This window comes from Papio anubis, chromosome 7 (assembly GCF_008728515.1).
Source record: "Papio anubis isolate 15944 chromosome 7, Panubis1.0, whole genome shotgun sequence".
In the NCBI taxonomy this organism is placed as follows: Eukaryota; Metazoa; Chordata; class Mammalia; order Primates; family Cercopithecidae; genus Papio; species Papio anubis.
In genome coordinates this window covers 45,042,553-45,062,168 of record NC_044982.1, presented here as the reverse complement: position 1 = coordinate 45,062,168, position 19,616 = coordinate 45,042,553, and the positions used below count along the sequence as shown (strand labels likewise).

At 43.9% G+C, this 19,616-nt stretch overlaps 1 protein-coding gene across 3 annotated transcripts in view; it reads left to right on the top strand.

Annotated features, from left to right (window-relative positions):
• The window catches only part of PRKCH (protein kinase C eta), a 232,817-nt gene that overhangs the window by 149,639 nt on the left and 63,562 nt on the right, over positions 1-19,616 (top strand). For all 3 annotated transcript variants that reach the window (XM_003901894.5, XM_021941880.2, XM_021941881.2), the window contains exon 10: positions 18,409-18,563. In XM_003901894.5, coding sequence (XP_003901943.2) covers positions 18,409-18,563 — 155 coding nt within the window. The remainder of the gene's footprint in view (positions 1-18,408; positions 18,564-19,616) is intronic.

Here is a 19,616-nt window from a genome sequence, read left to right as displayed (position 1 = left end):
GGATTTTGGGGGGATTATTTGGGACCTTTGCTTCTGTCCTCTCAGGCTACCAGGCTTTCTAATCTTCTGTTGCTAAATAGGGCCACAAAAATGAATAGGAATAAGAGAACCTGAAGTTCAAGCTGTGTCTTTGGCTCTGTCTCTTTGGATGGGACTGCCAAGATACTTGGTGTGACAAAAGGATTTGAAATAGTCGGCTTGTTTTTTCAGTTTGAGGTTGTTCCGTTGTAACTGGTCTCGATTTTGGTAGCCAACATTATCGTTGACAACCTAGAGACTGAGTAGACCGCCACCTCCATGTCTGGTAAGATGGTATGTGGAGTTTTGTGTAATTAAAATATTTGATGTAACCAGAACACAACTCAGGTCACAATTTGTCCCTGTGTCTCATGATGACCGAAAGCTTTTGGGGTGGTGATTGCTTGGTTGTGGTTTTCCTGGACCCAACTTGGAACCCTTAAAGTGTGCCACGTTATAGATACTCTGGCTTCAGTAGGGCCCTTTATTGAAATACCAAGTGCCAGGACTGCTCAAAGGGTGAAAATGAGATGGGTGTTCTGCCAGGTAGTTTAGTGAAAAATCAGTCAATCCAGGATCACACTGACTGAATGCTAGGCAAAAGAAACAGTTCTTTTATTTGTTTTCATTTTTTGCAGAGTTGGAGGTCTTGCTATGTTGCCCACACTGGTCTTGAACTCCTGACCTCAAGCAATCCTACTGCCTTGGCCTCCCAAAGTGTTGGGATTACAGGCATGAGCCACCGTGCCTTGGCTAGAAACAGTTTTTTAAAAACTCATTCTAGTTGGGAAGAGAAGACTAATACACATGAAAGAAAAGTATACAGTAGATAGCATGTAGTAAACATAGTCCTTATGCTACAAAAGGAAAGGTAGTTGAAAATGAACATTGGGTTCTAGGGGAAACTCTTAAGTATGTGCCAGTCTTTGCTCAGAAGTACAACCTGATTGGCTGTGAGACTAAAGCCAACTAATAGCTTTCAGCAGCCCCTCGGGTGTGGGCTGCAGATGGTTCCCTAGGAAGCTGGGTCGACTCCTGCTGTGACCAGCTGGGACTGCCAGGTAGGACCTGAAGCGGCTGCCAAGGGGCTGCCACCCCACCGTGAAGAGAAAATCATGCAGTCTGAAAGCCTGACTGCTTTGGATCAAAATCATACCCTGTAATATATTCTAGTTTTTAACTACTTGGGTTTTCCTTAATTACTTAATCTCTGCTGAGAACCCAGCTGCATCCATCTCTTCTAGGTCCAGAATTATCCACAGCGTCTCATGAACAGAAACAGCCCTGTCAACAGAAAGTTAGCAGACTCGTCACGTAGAGTTGTGCACTGGCAGGTTAGCGGGGAATGTGTTCATTCATTCAGCAGATATGCACTGAGTATCTGCAAGGTGTAGGGCTCGCCTTCAAGCCTTGAGGATGAAGCAGTGAGCAAAACAGAAAAGAGTCCCTGCCCTCATGAAACTGACATTCTTTGGGAAGCTTATAAGGCTGAAGCTCGTGAACAGGTTGTTCATCTTGTAGTCTCAGCTGGTGACCCTCCATGCAGGCTGCTCCCTGTGGCAATTCCTGGATTTTCCTTTCAGGCAGGCTCAGAGCAGTCATCTGCTTGAAGAGTCTGGGGGGTTTGTCTGAAGCTGCATTTGCAGATCAAGTGCTCCCTTATATTTTTTGTAGGATGCAGTGAAATTACTGGGGAGAAGGTTAGCTCGAGTCCTTGGTCCTTGGTACTGTCTCTGGTTAGCGGTGGATTGTGGGTCACTATAGGGGTTGGGAGGTTTAAAGCAGGAGGCAGAATGGCAAGAGTAGCAGCCCCAATAGGCTGCATTTGCTCCCAATGCCACTTGCATGATCTTTCTCATCCCGCTGGCTAGACTAGTTTGTTCACCGGCAGCCCCTGCATCAGGCTATGAGGACGCCCTGTCTACCTCCTGTCTCCATCTCTATATTAACCCATGTGCCATCAAGAGCGACTGACTCTTTCTTTGCAAGGTTCCTTTTCCTTCCTTCCCTGTAAGCTAATAGCTTGGCTCAGTCTTGCCAGCAGACCCTCCCCTTTTTGCTGGAGGGCTTTGGAGGGCTTTTTGCTGGAGTCTCTTCTCTGGGGCCACCCAGGGAGTTCCTGTTTCCTTTCTGTGGGAGGTTTCCAATTCTTAGTTACAGCAAAAGAGCCTGTATTTTTTAGCTCACTCCTGCCCACTTCTGGTCTGGAATGATTTATGGCTTAGGTGTTACAAATGGGAGTCCTGGAACTCTTCCCAGAGTCTCTTAATTCCATTCTTGTGGTATATGACGTTCTAAACATTAAAATGATGTAATATATAATTTCCAACCAAAACAAAAGAGGAGAGCCCTGCCAGCCAAATTCCTCCCTCCTCTCCATACACGTTCTTCTATCGCTGTGCAGTGAATCCTGGGAAGTGTTTGTCAGTCAGCTTCCTTGTTCTCCTGGCTCCTTACTCCCCAGGGACCACCAAGCCACAGACTGCACGGTTTTCTCTGAGGGCATGTGAAGCGGAAACTAACCTGTGCCTGCAGCAAGCCCAGACCTTCTACAATCACGTCTACCAGTGGTGAAAGTCGGTTCAAGATGAGTTGGACACGACCGAGAAAAATAGGGAACAAATATGGCAGAGCTCCTCTCTGGCTACTGTCTACAGAAGGAGGCTAATAGCAGCAGACCTGGTGAGAACGCTGGGCCAGTGGCCAGTGGACCTGCCTGCCCCAATGCAGCAATCATAGGAGTGGGGTCAAGGAAACACTAAGGAGGTAGACCTGATAGGACTTTTTAAGGAGGAGTGGCCAGGGTTCTGGCCGGTTGGGAGCCTGGAGAGAATGGAATGGCATGAGTTCAGTTTTGGGGAAGTTCAGTGGTAAGACTGGTTTCTAGTTTCTCTTCTGGAAGCTCATAGATATAGGATCTGCTCATTCACTTGATTTGTGCCTCTTATTTGGGCTTCAGGACACATCTATGGCCAATCGCAATTAAAACACCATGCCCAGTTAGCCATCATCGCCTCTCGGAGCTGTCTGCTTTACCAGGCTAAAACAATGATCTTTATCACCAGTTGTAAGTGATTTAAAAAAAAAGTGCCCTTCCACGTTGCTCAGAACTTTGCTCTCACCATCTTGACCCTCACCAACAGGTCAGGTTGTTTTAATAATCTAGTGGCTGGTAAGTTTTCATCCTTTGCAATTAAAAAAAAAAAAATCACTGATTTGCATAGTACAATGCCATTTGCCTACTTTGTTGGGGGTGGGGGCTGTCCTGTTCATTGTGGATGTTGAGCAGCATCCCAGAATACCAGCAGCTCACCAAATACCAGCAGCACCTCTCCAGTTGTAACAACCAAACATGTCTCCAGACATTGGTTCCCAGGGGGAAGAATCTCCCCTGGCTCCCTTACATGACTGTCAAGGTGATTATCCTTGATATGAAAAATCAAATGGGTTATCACTTTTCTTTTTATAGAGGCCAGCGCCAACTGTGTCAGACCTTCTTTATGAAAATATAAGCATTATTTTTTGTCTGAGTTTGTAGAAAGGCAGAGTTCCTGTCGGGGGCTCATTACAGCTGTCGGTGCCTGCACTGACAGTGGCACTGTTAGGGATGGAGCCCTTGAGCTTGGGGGAGACAGCGGAAGCGTGCAGTGTCTGTTTAATGTGAGTGAGGGCTGGCATGCTGCTGGCAGCTCTCAACAGTGAAGCCTGCTGCTCGATAAGGCATTATTATCAGAGCCTGGGGGCATCTAGGGAGCAAAAGATTAGCTGACTGAGCATATATCTAAAATGGGTTATTTTTAAAAAGCAGGCAGTAGAAATACTGCAGCTTGTCTTGTTTTAGCATTTAATAATTACACTTTCACTTTACCATCAAGGCATTGAGTCAGTGGCGTTTTATGAAAAGCATCCTCCCCACCCTGAACTTTGTGAGTCAGATTCCCATCCTGTGTGTGGTACATGTGGCTGAATTGTACAAACAGATAATCAGAGTTTTACAAAACGGTTCCCAACCAGCATGGAAAAACGTGCTGAAAGCAATATGATTGTGCTTTGAGGGAGAGCCGCTTGCTGGCTTTTTTTGTTCTGTTTCCCGTATATGGAAATGCCACTTCAACTTGAAATGTGGATACCTTACCAGAGGATTGCTTGAGCCCGGGAGGTTGAGGCTACATTAGTGAACTGGGATTGCACCACTGCATTCCAGCCTGTATGACAAAGTGAGACCCCTGTCTCAATTTTTTACAACCCACAAAAAAAGAAAAACAACAAAACAAAAAGTAGACACCTTAAATGCTATCTTAAGGCTGAATGGTCTCTAAATATTGAAGGTAGACCCTGGCCAACAGAGACATTAGCTGTTTCTGTACTATAATGAATGGTAATAGTGTACTTATCTTGCATTTTAAATTCAATTCTGTAAATGTTTATGGAGCATACATTATGTGCCAGGGATGAAGACAAAAGAACAAAATGTGGACCTGCCCTTTAATTGCTTACAGTCAAAGGTCATGATAACACCATGTGATAGAGAGAAGAAAGTCATGGTTGATCCTCGTGGAGGTTGGAAAGACTTCCCAGAGGAGGGGCTGTCTGAACTGTGTTTTGAAGATGAATAGGACCCCTGTAGTCACAGGAGGAGGGCATAGACTCCCAGACAGAGGTAACAGCAGTGCAAAGGTACAGAGGCTTAAAATTGTAGGACATGCCCAGGAAACCCCAAATGACTAGATGAGGCAGATTTGTAAGAGGGGAAATGGTGGTGGTGGGGGGAGGGTGGTGATGAAGCAGCAAAGTCATAATGTGTCTGATGCCCTTTGCTGAGGAGCTTAGACTAAAATGTTTAGGTAAAAGGAGCCAGCAAAATCTTTAAGGGAGGGAGTAACATAAGATTTGCATGTTAGAAGGCGCTCTCTGGCTGCTGTCTACAGAGGGAGGCTAATGGCAGCAGATCTGGTGAGGATGCTGGGCCCGCAACCTGGAGACTTGCCTACCCCAAGGAAGCAATCATAGAGTGGAGTCAAGGAAACACTAAGGAGGTAGACTTGATAGGACTTTTTAAGTGGGAATAGCCAGGGCTTTGGCCAGTTGGAAGCCTGGAGAGAATGGAAGAGCCTGAGTTCAGTTTGGGGGAAATTTAGTGGTAAGATGCTCGTTTGTCAGAAACACAGTTGAGATGGGAGATCAGTTTGGTGTCATCCATGCCTCTTGGTAACTAGAAACTATAATATAAAATCTTTCAGGCCAGGCACAGTGGCTCACACCTGTAATCCCAGCACTTTGGGAGGCTGAGGCGAGTGGATCACCTGAGGTCAGGAGTTCGAGACCAGCGTGGTCAACATGGCAAAACCCCGTCTCTACTAAAAATACAAAATTTAGCCAGGCATGGTGGCGCACACCCATAATCCCAGCTACTCGGGAGGCTGAGGCAGGGAGAATCGCTTGAACCTGGGAGGCAAAGGCTGCAGTGAATCAAGATCGCACCAGTGCACTTCAGCCTGGGCAACAGAGCGAGACTCTGTCTTAAAAAAAAAAAATCAAAAATCTTTCAGTAGATGTTTATAGAGAGAGTGAAGAGAGGAGACTTGAAGAAGGAATTCTAAGTAAGGGTTAAGGTTGAGTGGAAAAAGAAGAAGAATCAGAAGGAAGTGGTTTCATAGTAGGATAAATCAAGTGCTGAGATGAAGTCAGTTCACTAACAGACTCAGAGTTCTATTGGATATGGCATGAGGTTCTTGGTGTCACCATCTTAGGATCTGCTCATTTTGGGGGTTTTAACAACCCATCTGAACTCCACTTAGCCAACTGAAGCTTCTCTTCAAAGTTAACACAATGTGCTTTCTCCCATATAAACCTTTTAAGCTGTTTCTGGTGACTACTTCTCTTCCTGTTAGAGCTCCACCTCTTTTTAATTTAACCTCTGTATCTTTAGAGTAAGATCTGCAACTTTCTTCCTTAATGGACAGTGGAGATCAATATGTAATCCAGATTGCAAAAATGGTTTGGGAACACTGCATGTTCTCACTCATAGGTGGGAGTTGAACAATGAGAACACATGGACACAGGGAGGGGAACATCACACACTGGGGCCTGTTGGCAGGTGGGGGACTAGGGAAGGGATAGCATTAGGAGAAATACCTAATGTAGATGACAAGTTGATGGGGACAGCAAACCACATGGCACATATATACCTATGTAACAAACCTGCACATTGTGTACATATACCCTAGAACTTAAACTATAATTTAAAAAAAAATTTTTAATGGTTTAGGAGGAGGTCGTGGGCACGTCATTTGCTTGAACAGATTTTGTTCCCCAACAAAAGAGAACCAGAGAAGAGTTTGTCATGGCTATGGTGGAGGAATCAAACTCAAAATAACACGTGAAAGGCACATTCCACACGGAAACTTCAGCCCGTGCATCAACACTGCAGATGGGGAGAGGAAATGAATTCTCAGCCAGTAGATTCCCAGGCATCACCTTGAGGCAGATACGGCATATTCTTGGCCATAATCTCTACTTCTCTAACTGGACAAAGTGTCTAATCAACTATAACCCTAGTATCTTCCCACATGGCAAAAGTGTCAAATTCATACATAGATCAGAGGGAGAAGTGAAATTGTGGTTGTCTTAAAAGTTTACAGTTTAGGGATCTCTGTCATGAAAAATGATCTAAATAAATGAAATGGTATTTTTACTCTTTATCCTATAGGCCCTTAGAACAAACTAAGTCCTTAAATATCCTATTTGATGCTTAAACCAAAATCTTTATAAAGAAAATTTCACTACGTGAAATGGTGACTTAAAAAATCCTATTGTGGATGCTTTTGTTAAGTTGCTAAACCTTTTTTTAAAAGTAGATAGTCTTCCAGGATATCTTCTTTGTGACTCTTAGTGTATTTCAAATGTGGGTAGTTTTGACTAGGAGGTTTGTTCAGACGTTCTTGTCAACCACTAGGGGGTGCTCTAAAGATTAATGATGTCTAAATGATTGCCCAATCAATTAAAACACCGTGCCCAGTTAGCAATCATCTCCACTCAGAAATGCCTGCTTTACCAGGCTAAAAAAAATGATCTTTATCATGGCATAGAGGCTATCATGTCCTCATATATTCATTAACCTAATTAGAAGTCAAGCTAATTGTAGGACTTCATAGAACTGGCATTGGGAATAGTATGCAACTGTTTAAAAAAAATCATGTTCTTGATGACTAATTATATCAGGAAATAATATGCAATGTAAATGAAAAGAGAAGCGTATGTTTTTTACTTTTTCCTTTCTGTTTTTAAAACATGCTATAGAATGTTAAGTATGATTAGGACACAAAGGAAAAATTAAATATAGTTAACATTACCTTGAAAATTTCTTATTTGCCCTGAAATCTCCAGTTCTTTGAAGCTAAAAGTTTGAGACTTCTATATCTGATTGTCAGGATTAGGGTGATTTTATTTTCATTTTCTTTATTTTCTTCTCAATTTTCTATCTGTTTACTTTGTAATTACATTTGAACTATGGATATATAATTAGTTTTCTAAGTAGAAAAATAAAAGCTTTATAAAGGAAAATACAGCATCAGCAGGCCTGGTTCTCCTACTTAACTCTTCTACAAACTGTTTTAACTATGGGCAAGGGACTTCACTTCTTTGCCCTTTGCTTCTGTAGAATGGTTGGGCGAAACTAATCTTGTCAGTTTGTTCCCGCTCTTCTAAAGTGCCAGTTTAATTGTACCAGGAGACAAAAATGGTTCCTGTTATATTCACTCCTGAAGCATTTATTAACCCTCACAATTGGCAAGGCACTGTGCTTAGTGCTATTAAAGATATTTCACTTAGCATCTGGGCTCTGCCTTCAAGGGTTTCAGGTCCCCCGTGGAGAACAAGACCAAGTGCACAGATCCAGCCCAGCCCTACACCGTGGTACTGGAAAGCTGTATGTGGACCAGAAATGCCAAAGGAGGTTCCATCAGGAAGGGTGGACTTGTGCTGTGACTCTGCTATGCCCCTTATCATATGTTAACGCTTATTTATGCTTTAAAGAACATCCTGGCCTGGATGTTTCACAGTGTGTTAAACTGCAAGCTAGATTTCCTCTTTGTTTCCGTAGTCTAGTGTATATATGCCAGTAAGGCTTGTCGGGTTTCATTATGAGAGATGGCTATAATGCATCCAGATTACCAGGAAAACACTTGGTCTTTGAAAAGAGCTGTGTGTCCTTGCAGGTTTGAAATGCAAGGTCCTAAGGGTTTGTTGTATTCAGGACATCTTTCACCTTCCCAAAGACTAGTCTCTGAGCTCAGACAGGATGTGTCTTGCCTGTGGGCTTGACACAGGGGTTGCTGGGTGATTGAATTAACCTTTGACATCTTCTGGGCTGTGCAAAATGATAAGTCAAAAAAAAAAAAAAAATGCAGCCATTAGACTCCTTCTCATTGTTTCTTCCTTGAAGGCTGTGTAATCTTTCTTAATGTGGTTAAATTCAAGTTGTTTCCAGTTCAGACATGGTGCAATCAGATTTCCTCATGAGGGTGCTTTTCCACTGTGATCTCTTTGACGTCAGTAACTGTTTCCTGTTGATTTGAACTCCCTACTCACCCCGTAGATGACTTTGTCTGAGAAAAATAATAAAGCAACGGTATTTAGGAGAAGTTCAACACTGCTATCTGTTATGGAGATTTCCTTCTCCTTCCCCCCAGCCGTCAGTAGCACTCTGCAGCTTTTTGCACAGCATGGGCTTGTTATTCATATAGATATACTCCAAGGCAGTTCTTAGAGCTTGGGTAAGTAAGAATAGATGTGGCTCCCAGCTTCACATTGCCTTAAAGCAATAGCTACATTTTTCATAACTTACATGTTATGTCTATCTTTGAATTATTTCCAAAAGGTAATCTGCATCCTCACGAAAATTCTGAGTATGGTGACTCTTTCCTGCTGCCTCGGTTTCTGGAATAATACATCTTCAAATGCAGTCTTTAAATCATAGAGACAACAGATTTTTACTTTAAATGGAGAAAAATCTTTTGCAATCTGGTTCTGAGATTGAATCAACTTTATAGAAAGGGAGAATAACTACTATAAAAAGTCTTGCTTACAGTAATATGTTTGTAGTACATAGGAGGGCATTTGTTTTGCAATAATAATTATTATAAACCCCTTAAAATAGAAAATATGAATTACCAATCAGTGTTAGAAAACTTATCAGAACTGAAACCTTGGTTAGTATGTTTTGGTTATCAAATCTAGGTTTGTAACCCCTTGCTCAGCAAGCATTTCCCAGAAAGAAAAGTCCTTATCCGGTCAAGGCCATTACCATATAGCATCAGGAAACGTCCCTGTGTCCCAGCAGCTGGGCCAGGACTCCTTCCACCTCCTTCGACCCGCTATACCCCTGTCCCACACTGAGGGTTGGGGGAGCTACTGCAGCTGCTGTTTCGGCTGCTGTTTCATTCCTGTCCACTTGTGAGTGTGTGTGCACCTCTGCCAGTCTTGGAGGTCCATGAGGGAGGCATCACCTCTAGACCCAGGGCATGTAGCTCACTGCCACGTGTGCCACAGCCACAGCCAAGGGGCCTTCCTATGCCTCATACAGCAGGCCCTTTGGAGCCCTGGTAGCAGTTGGCCATGGGGGCTGAAGCTGCAGCAGATGCACTAATGATGATGAGGATAATAATAGTTACTAACATCTCTTGAGCATTTCATTTATGGTATGCCAGACACTATTTGAAGCCCTTAGCTTAAATCATTTAATCCTCACAAACCTGTGAGTTGGGTTGTCTTATTATCCCCATTTTGCAGATGTGAGTTTTGTCAGAGAGAAGCTAAATATAGCACAGCAGGAGTTGCTCTTGGACCTCAAGCATCCTGGCCCCAGAGTCCAGGTGTCACTGCTGCCCTGGGCTTCCTCTTAGTCATACCGGGACTTGGGCACTGGGCACAAAGTCTCCTCTTTATATAATGTAGTGGTACCAATAGCTTCTATTGATTGAGATTCTTTTCTGGGCTTGGCACTGTGTGAGGCACTTGGCTTCTGGTTTAATCTTTACATGATCACTGTAGCTATAGGTGTTATTATCCCAGATTTAGAAATAAATAAGGAAACTTCTTACACCTTAAAAATTGGTGTGTGTCATCTACAGCCATCTGATCTTTGACAAACCTTACAAAAACAAGAAATGGGGAAAGGATTCCCTATTTAATAAGTGGTGCTGGGAAAATTGGCTAGCCATAAGTAGAAAGCTGAAACTGGATCCTTTCCTTACTCCTTATATGAAAATCAATTCAAGATGGGTTAGAGACTTAAATGTTAGACCTAAAACCATAAAAATCCTAGAAGAAAACCTAGGTAATACCATTCAGGACATAGGCATGGGCAAGGACTTCATGTCTAAAACACCAAAAGCAACAGCAACAAAAGCCAAAATTGACAAATGGGATCTAATTAAACTAAAGAACTTCTGCACAGCAAAAGAAACTACCATCAGAGTGAACAGGCAACCTACAGAATGGGAGAAAATTTTTGCAATCTACTCATCTGACAAAGGACTAATATCCAGAACCTACAAAGAACTCAAACAAATTTACAAGAAAAAAAAAAAAACATCAAAAAGTGGGCAAAGGATATTAACAGACACTTCTCAAAAGAAGACATTTATGCAGCCAACAGACATGAAAAAATGCTCATCATCACTCGCTATCAGAGAAATGCAGATCAAAACCACAATGAGATACCATCTCACACCAGTTAGAATGGCAATCATTAAAAAATCAGGAAACAACAGGTGGTGGAGAGGATGTGGAGAAATAGGAACACTTTTACACTGTTGGTGGGACTGTAAACTAGTTCAACCATTGTGGAAAACAGTGTGGTGATTCCTCAAGGATCTAGAACTAGAAATACCATTTGACCCAGCCATCCCATTACTGGGGATATACCCAAAGGATTATAAGTCATGCTGCTATAAAGACACATGCACATGTTATTGTGGCACTATTCACAATAGCAAAGACTTAGAATCAACCCAAATGTCCATCAGTGACAGACCGGATTAAGAAAATGTGGCACATATACACCAGGGAATACTATGCAGCCATTAAAAAGGATGAGTTCATGTCCTTTGTAGGGACATGGATGCAGCTGGAAACAATCATTCTCAGCAAACTATTGCAAGAACAGAAAACCAAATACTGCATGTTCTCACTCATAGGTGGGAATTGAACAATGAGATCACTTGGACACAGGGAGGGGAACATCTCACACCAGGTCCTATTGTGGGGAGGGGGAGGGGAGAGGGATAGCTTTAGGAGATCTACCTAATGTAAATGATGAGTTAATGGGTGCAGCACACCAACATGGCACATGCATACATATGTAACAAACCTGCACGTTGTACACATGTACCCTAGAACTTAAAGTATAAAAAAAAAAAAAAAATTGGTGTGTGTGCCAGGCATGGTGGCTCACACCTGTAATCCCAGCACTTTGGGAGGCCGAGATAGGATTGATTGAGCCTAGGAGTTCAAGACCAGCCTGTGCAACACAGAGATACCCAGTCTATACAAAAAATTTGCCAGGTGTGGTGGCACACACCTGTGGTCCCAGCTGCACAGGAGGCTGAGGTTGGAAGGATCACTTAAGCCCAGAAGTTCAGCGCTGCAGTGAGCCATGATCCTGCCACTGCCCTCCAGCCTGGGTGACAGAGCGAGACCCTGTCTCAAAAAGAAAAGCAAAAATTGTGTGTATTTGAGCTGAAATTCTCCTGGTAGCAGAAAGTTTACTTCAGGTAGTAAGAAAACTTACTTAAGGCTATGCAAAAAAAAAAAAACAACTAAAAATAAAGATTCGGAGGTACAACGGATGTCTCATGCAACCCAAGGGCAGGAATTGGCCAGGTCTCGGCTGATCTGAAACCAGAAGGACGTGAGGAGCCCTGGCAGTTTTGCTCTTGGCTCACTCACCCTCCCTGATCTCTTGTCTCTGCCTCACTCTATGTTTCTGCTTCATTCTTCTCCTTCACGCATCCACCTGTCCATTCATCCATCCACCCAGTTTTTCTCCACTCTGTAATACCTAGGCATTTCCCACATTTACACTGCAAAAGCAGTTTCCGTTTCCTAACCCATGTTTCCTCAGTTCCTACACACAGCCCAGACTAAATTAAAAGCTTTTTATCTCAGTTTCAGTTTTCTGGAAAAGAGACTCTGGACCGGCGCAGCTCGATCTAACTGGTTGTGCACAGATGCTTGCGTTTACCCAAGTGGCTGGGCCGGAGAGTGGGTAAATGCTGAGGAAGGGATCACCATGAGCTGAACAGATGCCTCCAAAGATGTTTGCCCCAGTGACCCTACAGGATCTTGCCCTGGTCCATGCTTGCTCTCCAGTCACTTTCCTGAGGTAGCATTATCTTGTCACTTGTAGCATCCTGGCATAGCGCTTTCATCCACCCAGGTATTACGTCTCTGGTTCATACAAATTGCCCATCAGCTTTAACTTCTATCCAACAGCCCTTAATGAGGGAACCTTAGGGAATGCACCCTACTTATACTGACAGCCATTATTCAGGGGATATTTTTAGCCCCTTGGGCCTGGGGAAGGAATAGTTCTGAACTGATAGCCAGGACAGAGAGTGGACCCAGACTGCAGCAGGTCAGTGTCATCAGAGCAAGTGATGACAGGAATTCTGTATTTACCAGGCAGCAGCTCCTTGGCCTCCCACACCGGGTATGGGACAAAGGGATTTCTGAGTTGCTTTCACTCCCACAGGTGTTCATCACCCCATGTTGATGACTTGTATTTGTGGTTGGCTGAATCAGGGACAAAAGAGAGGAGCAGGGACAAAGGGTTTTAGAAGTGATGTTAAACCGGTTTCCTGACCCTGAGATTTCCTACCACACAAGTCAGGGCAGACTTTACCTGACAGAACCAAAAGCCTCAGGTAAGGCTGTACAGATGTGCAGGCTCAGTTTCTAGGAAATTGGGCTTTAAAAAAACCAAAATGGTTCTATGCACAGATTTAAATACTGAAACAGTCATCTTTGCCATCTCTGTCTAGAGTGGGATTTGGGAAACTCCTCTCTGCCATAGGAGTGACTCACTACAACCATAATCCATCTTCCAGTACCTCCCTAAATGCAGGATTTCCAAAAAATGCTTCACCTAGTTGCTTCACAGTTGAATTTGTGAAGCATGATTTGGTGTTTGTCGAGTCATCAGTGATACTAATTCTTAAATAGCACAGACTGAGAGAGCTGTAGGTGAGAGGTTATCTTTTGCCTCCTTTCAGAACTTCAAATACAGGTCTTAGCTTTGTAAAGGGCATCCACTAAATGTGAAAAGTTTTACTCCTTTGGAATTAATTCCAAAGGGGTAAAATTTTGCTGGAATGATTTGCTTTTGTAGCTGATGTTGTTTTATTCTATGTGGCAAGTTCCAACATTACTGGAGTCTTTTTCAAGCCAAGCACCATAGCTGCACCTGTTTTACTCCAGGCACTGGGCTTATAATTCTAGTAGAGACCAGTAGTGAGTGATCATGTTTATTAATGGCAGCTGAGACCCTGCACGTCTCATTTGTGGGTGACCTGAGATGGAGTGAAACAAAGCACCCCTAAGTAGCTTTTTGCTTTTTCTGCATTTCATTTTGAAAATAGCAGTACAGTTACAGCGAAGCCTCACACTCACGCACTCCAGCGCTTGACAACCTGCCTGCCTTTGCAGTCCCTCCCATCTGCCTGACATCTTACACTTCAGCGGCACAGTCTTCCTGACACCTCCCGCCTCAGTCCCCACTCCAGCCTGACTTGCATGCCCTCATCCTTCTAGGCTGGGGAATTGGCTCCTCTTAGAAGCTTCCCCCACAAACCCCACCTGCCAAATTCCACCTCCAGGCTGCTCAGATGCCCTGCTCGGTGTCCCCATAACACCTTCTGTTCCCCTCCACTGCACTTAACACACTGTGGTGATATGCTGTGCCTGCATGTCCGTGAGCTTCCTGCGAGCAGTGTGGAGTCATATTAGTTTTAGGAGGCTGGGTCCTTACCCAGGCCCTAGCATACCATGTGTGTGTTTAGTAAACATTTGTCTTGTTCAGAACCTTAAAGGAACCACAGATGATCTCTGCAATCTGTAGTATATGCTGTAAAGCCTGCGCACCAGGCTCCAAGTGGAGCCGCTGGGACTCGAACCGAGCCAGCCGATTCTCAATGTGGATGCCGTTCCAACAAGCCCAATGGCCTGGTTACTTCAGGCAGCAGAAAGGCCATTATGGGACATGGGTGGTTACTCGTGTCCCTTAATAATGGGCAGCGGGGATGCAACAGTTTCTTTTTGCAGCTGCTTTCCAACTCCCATTGCCTAAACAAGGGCTCTCTCAAACAGCCTCACAACTGTGTCTTTCCCATGTCTTATCTTCCGTCTTTCAGATGAAAATAAGAAAAACATGGAGGAAGCACATGTGACTTTAGTTTGCTTCTAATTGCAAGAGTAATATACACTCATCATAGAAACCTTGAAAGATACTGAAAAGTATAAAAAGGAAATGTCACCCCCTATCCCACAACAAAAAACTGACTTCTGTCACTCTATAGCCATCTTTTTTATCCTTTCTATGCATCTATCTGCATTTTTGGCTATAACTAAAATCACTCTGCACATTCACATTTATGATCTTTTTTTAAACTGAAAAATACCTACGTGAGAGCACAAGCATCGGCGGCTTCAGCAGCAGCTGTCACTTATTGCACACTTGCCCGAAGGGAGTTCGAGACCAGCTTGGGCAATATAGTGAGACCCCCGTCTCTACTAAAAATAAAAAAAGGACATACTTAATATAATTTTATGTCTGATGATGACTCCTCAACCCACCACCACCTGATGATGTATGGGTCTTCTTTTCTTTCCTTTTTTTTTTTTGAGACAGTCTCCCTCTGTCTCCTAGGCCAGAGTGCATGGCGCAATCTTAGCTCACTGCAACCTCTGCATCCAGGGTTCAAGTGATTCTCCTGCCTCAGCCTCCGAGTAGCTGGAATTAGAGGTGCATGCCACCACGCCCAGCTAATTTTTTTGTGCTTTTAGTAGAAACAGGGTTTCACCACATTGGCCAGGCTGGTTTTGAACTTCTGACCTCAAGTGATCCGCCTGCCTCAGCCTCCCAAAGTGCTGAGATTACAGGCATGAGCCACCGCGCCCGGCCTGCATCTTCTTTTCTAAACACTAGAGATTTTTTGTCATTTATCTCCTTCTCTTCAAAAGTAATCTTGGAGAAATTGCTGCCAAATCTTTCCCTCTCTGCAGCAAACATTTTAAAATGGAGTGAACAGAAGTGCAGGTCAACAGAGGGTTTCCTCACCGCAAAAACATTTTGCTTGTTGATAAACATATCTTTGTTTTTATGCCTGGTGACATTATTTGAGGTCTTTGATAGGATGGACCAGTACTCTGCATTAAGTTGTCGTCGTGTCTCAGCTGGCCTGTCTCCTGTCTGCTTCGAGAGTTGCTCATAGCCTGAGGGCTGTGAATTACACCCTGTGTTCCAGGTGGTGCCAGACGGGAGGTTAGAAATGAGACTCTGAATGAAAAGAAACAGGTACAGCAGAACCCATCTTTCCGGAATTCTAAAGCTTATGGTCCCTCACTGTGTAGCAGAGGTGAATCTGCCGGAGTCTGTGCATTATCTGAGAATCTGCCTCCAGGGTTGTGGATGGGGCTGGGCTGAAACAAGACTAGAGGGCAGGGTTTTCTCCCCCCAGATCTGGAATTTAGCCCACACCCTGGCTTTTAGACTTTAGGCTTTCGATGCCGGCTGCCTTAAAACTCTTGCCAAGTGCACCACTTATAGCAGCCTAAGGAGTGGCCACTTCCCCACTGACCCAGTTCCAGTAGCCAGGTGTTCAGAGCAATTGGAATTCATGTGACTGCCACTCAGATCCACGAGGAAGATGAACAGGCTGGTTAACAAAAACATGTAAGACTGACCTCCTTGCCCAGAGATGGTTCAGGGTGGCTTTTCACCTTAGTTTTTACCTCAGGCCGTCTGTGGCCATCCCTCCAAATGGACAGCCACAGCATTGGCATAAAAACTTACTATGCAGATGCAGCTTTTTGGGATGTTTCCTGTGTGTGTATATCCCCTGCCCACCCCATTGCTAACCTGCTAATTCCACCTTAATCCTTCCCATTTAGAAAATACAGGACAGCCATTGCTCATCAAAGCTTGTCCCACCCAATTCTGCCTCTCCCCTTGTCAGTCACCCTCAAATGAATGCCAGCAGCTTAGTCAGATGGCTTGCTGTATTTACATAGTTTGCCTGTTGGCTTAGATTGGCCAACCTGAAGAGTTGTGTTGGTGGTGGTGGTTTTTGTTTTGTGAATCTTGCCATTCCTTCTTCACTATTAAATTCTTGCTTCACTTTTAGCAGAAAGAAGTGTTTAATAAATTCAGGGGATTTTTTTTCCTTCTAATTAAAGCGTTAGTTAAAATAGGGCATATGAGGTCACAAGCCGTGCTTCCTTCTGATAGGGATCTGCGTGGTTACACCAGGGATGCAGTGGGAGCTGAGCAGGAGCACGCACCATGCTCTGCCCATTGTTCAGCTGTGAATGTGTGGAAACACCCTGTGCAAAGCCAGTGGCACTTACAACCACAAATAAAGACAGGTTCAAGACTGGGTGTGGTGGCTCACGCCTGTAATCCCAGCACTTGGGGAGGTTGAGGTGGGAGTATTGCTTGAGCTCAGGGGTTCGAGCCCAGCCTGGGCGATGTAGTGAGACCCCATCTCTACTAAAAATCAAAAAAATGAGCCAGGCGTGGTGGCACATGCCTGTAGTCCCAACTACTCAAGAGGCTGAGGTGGGAGGATTGCTTGAGTCCTGGAGGTCAAGGCTGCAGTGAGCCGAGATCACGCCACTGCACTTCAGCTTGGGTGAAAGAATAAGACCCTGTCTCCCCTCAAAATAAAGACAGGTTATGCATATCTGCATCCTTTGGTAAAATACCAATTTCTTCACAAAATAATCTCCAATCCCACAAAATGGTATCACGGGTCCCAAGTCAATGGCACTCATCCTGTGGGCCTTAGCTCACGTTTCACTTGCTCAGAGACATTGTCTGACCCCCAGGCAGGTGACCAGATGTCACACTTCCTCCACTTTTCCTTCACAGGATTTACCAGAATTTGTCGATTTGCTTGTGTCACTTTTTTTTTTTTTTTTTTTTTTCTTTTTGGAGTAATGTGTTTCTCACACCAAACTCTGTATGGGGAGAGGCTGTGTCTGCTCTACTGTCTATTGGATCTCGCATCCAAACTCAGCACCAGCTAATTAGGAATTTCATAAATGTCACAGGAAGGAGTGAGGAAACCCCTTGATCTTAGAGGTGCTTGAAGCAAAACGTTTTACACTTAGATAAATCTTGGATCACTTTTTAAATGAGACCTACACATTTCTTTCATGAAGCAGTCGTGATTTCCATAGCACTTTATTCACACCACTTGCATAGTACTTAGTACACTCCATAGTGACTTTTATTTTAAGAGTCCACTTTACCTGCTAGGTTGAGAGTCATTTAAAGGGGAGATGGCATCTCGCTCATTTCTACATTCCCACTCTTGACTCAGTCTTTTGAAGGACTGAGTGGTATTTCTAATGTGGATGCTACCATGAGGCTGTCATTTGCCTTTTTTTTTTTTTTGGAGGAAGGAGTCTTACCCCTGTCGCCCAGGTGGGAGTGCCGTGGCACAACCACAGCTCATTGCAGCCTTTACTTCCCAGGCTCAGGTGATCCTCCTGCCTAATTTTTTTTTTTTCCTATAGACAAGGTCTCACTATGTGGCCCAGGCTGGTCTTGAACCCCTGGGCTCAAGGGATCCACCCACATAGGACTCCCAAATTGCTAGGATTACAGGCATGAGCCACTGCACCCGGCCTCCACATCTGTTTGACTGACTTGTCTAAAGGGGTGTTCTTTTTCTGTGATTGTTCTCTGCCCACTTGTGAGAACTAGAGCACCTACTAGGTGTCCTTTACTTTGGATAATTAACCCCACATGTTCCAGATTAAAGGCATATACCTTTCGATTTACATTCTCTCTCCAGGTACCTGACCTTTAAGGAACAGAGCTGGAACTCGAATCAAAGGTTTCTGATGCCTTCTGTACTTTTGATTTCATGTAGCAATTCAAGGCTGTGTGGAACTAACTACAGGATATCCAGGTGCTGCTCCGCCCCAGGGCTCTAATCCCACCAGACCTGTTGCGCTGCACTCTGACCCATGGTCAGGATGTTTCCTGGAATACATCCACTTGACAGTCTCCTCTCTGTGCCACAGCCCTGGGCAATATGATGCTGATGGAGCTCTAGGTTAATTGCTACACCACATTGGACCCTCTCTTGTGTTTGTATTCAGGATCGTCTGTTTTTTGTGATGGAGTTTGTGAATGGGGGTGACTTGATGTTCCACATTCAGAAGTCTCGTCGTTTTGATGAAGCACGAGCTCGCTTCTATGCTGCAGAAATCATTTCGGCTCTCATGTTCCTCCATGATAAAGGAATCATCTATAGGTGAGTTTTGGTTGCTGCCCTCACTTCTAATTCGCTGCCTCCTCCACTCTCCTGGCATGATCCATCCTTCCACTTCTCATGATAATCAGTTGAAACCTTTTTTGGAATTAAATTCACAGAAGCTTTGTTTCTGTTTTTGTTTTTGTTTTTGAGGCAAGGTCTCACTCCGTAGCCTGAGCTGGAGTGCAGTGGCGCAATCATGGTTCACTGCAGCCTTGACCTCCTGGGCTAAGCAGTCCTCCCATCTTGGCCTCCCAAGTAGATAGCTGGGACTACAGGCACGCACCACTACACCTGGGTAATTTTTAATTTTTTTGTAGAGACAGAGGTCTTGCTATGTTGCCCAGGCCTCACAAAGGTTCCAAGGATCCATTAGGATAAATGAATGACAGTAATAAACACTGCCTCCAAACTAAAATTTGCCCCACTTGGTATTCATAAAATAGGCCCCAGAGGCTCAGAAGAGACTATTTATTCATCAATTGGTTCAGCCAGGGTTTACTAAGGACCTGTCATAGCCAAGCCCTGCAAGATGCTAAACACAGTGTTGTTCTCTTTTTTTTCATTTTAACATTTGAAGTGAATCCCTTAACCATGATTCTATTCCATTTTAAGAATCTACACCTTAACTAAAGGGTGTGGCTAACCTGCTCTAAGTTGCTAGAAGAAGAATCACAGTCATGTGGAGCATGGCTCACCAGTCAGGAACTAGGTGAGCCGCTCGTGAGCAGTGTCCTGCATGATAATATCTTCCGTGTGTAGCCCCCTCCCAAATATTATTTGATTCTCCATTTTGTGACACACAATCTTTTGATCATAATATACCATACTTTGAATGGGCTCCAAATCTGCTTGATGTTGTTAAGTCTCAGAATTCAATAAATATCAAATGTAACTGTAGTCAGAGAGAAGGTCAGAGACAGTGAGAAATGTAATAGTGAATGTTAGACAATTTTTATTCTTAAATTTTCCTGTTTTTTTTTTCTGCTGTCAGTGTCCTTCTACTCTTTAAATCATATAACCTAATTGCCACATATGCTCTTTTTTCTTTTT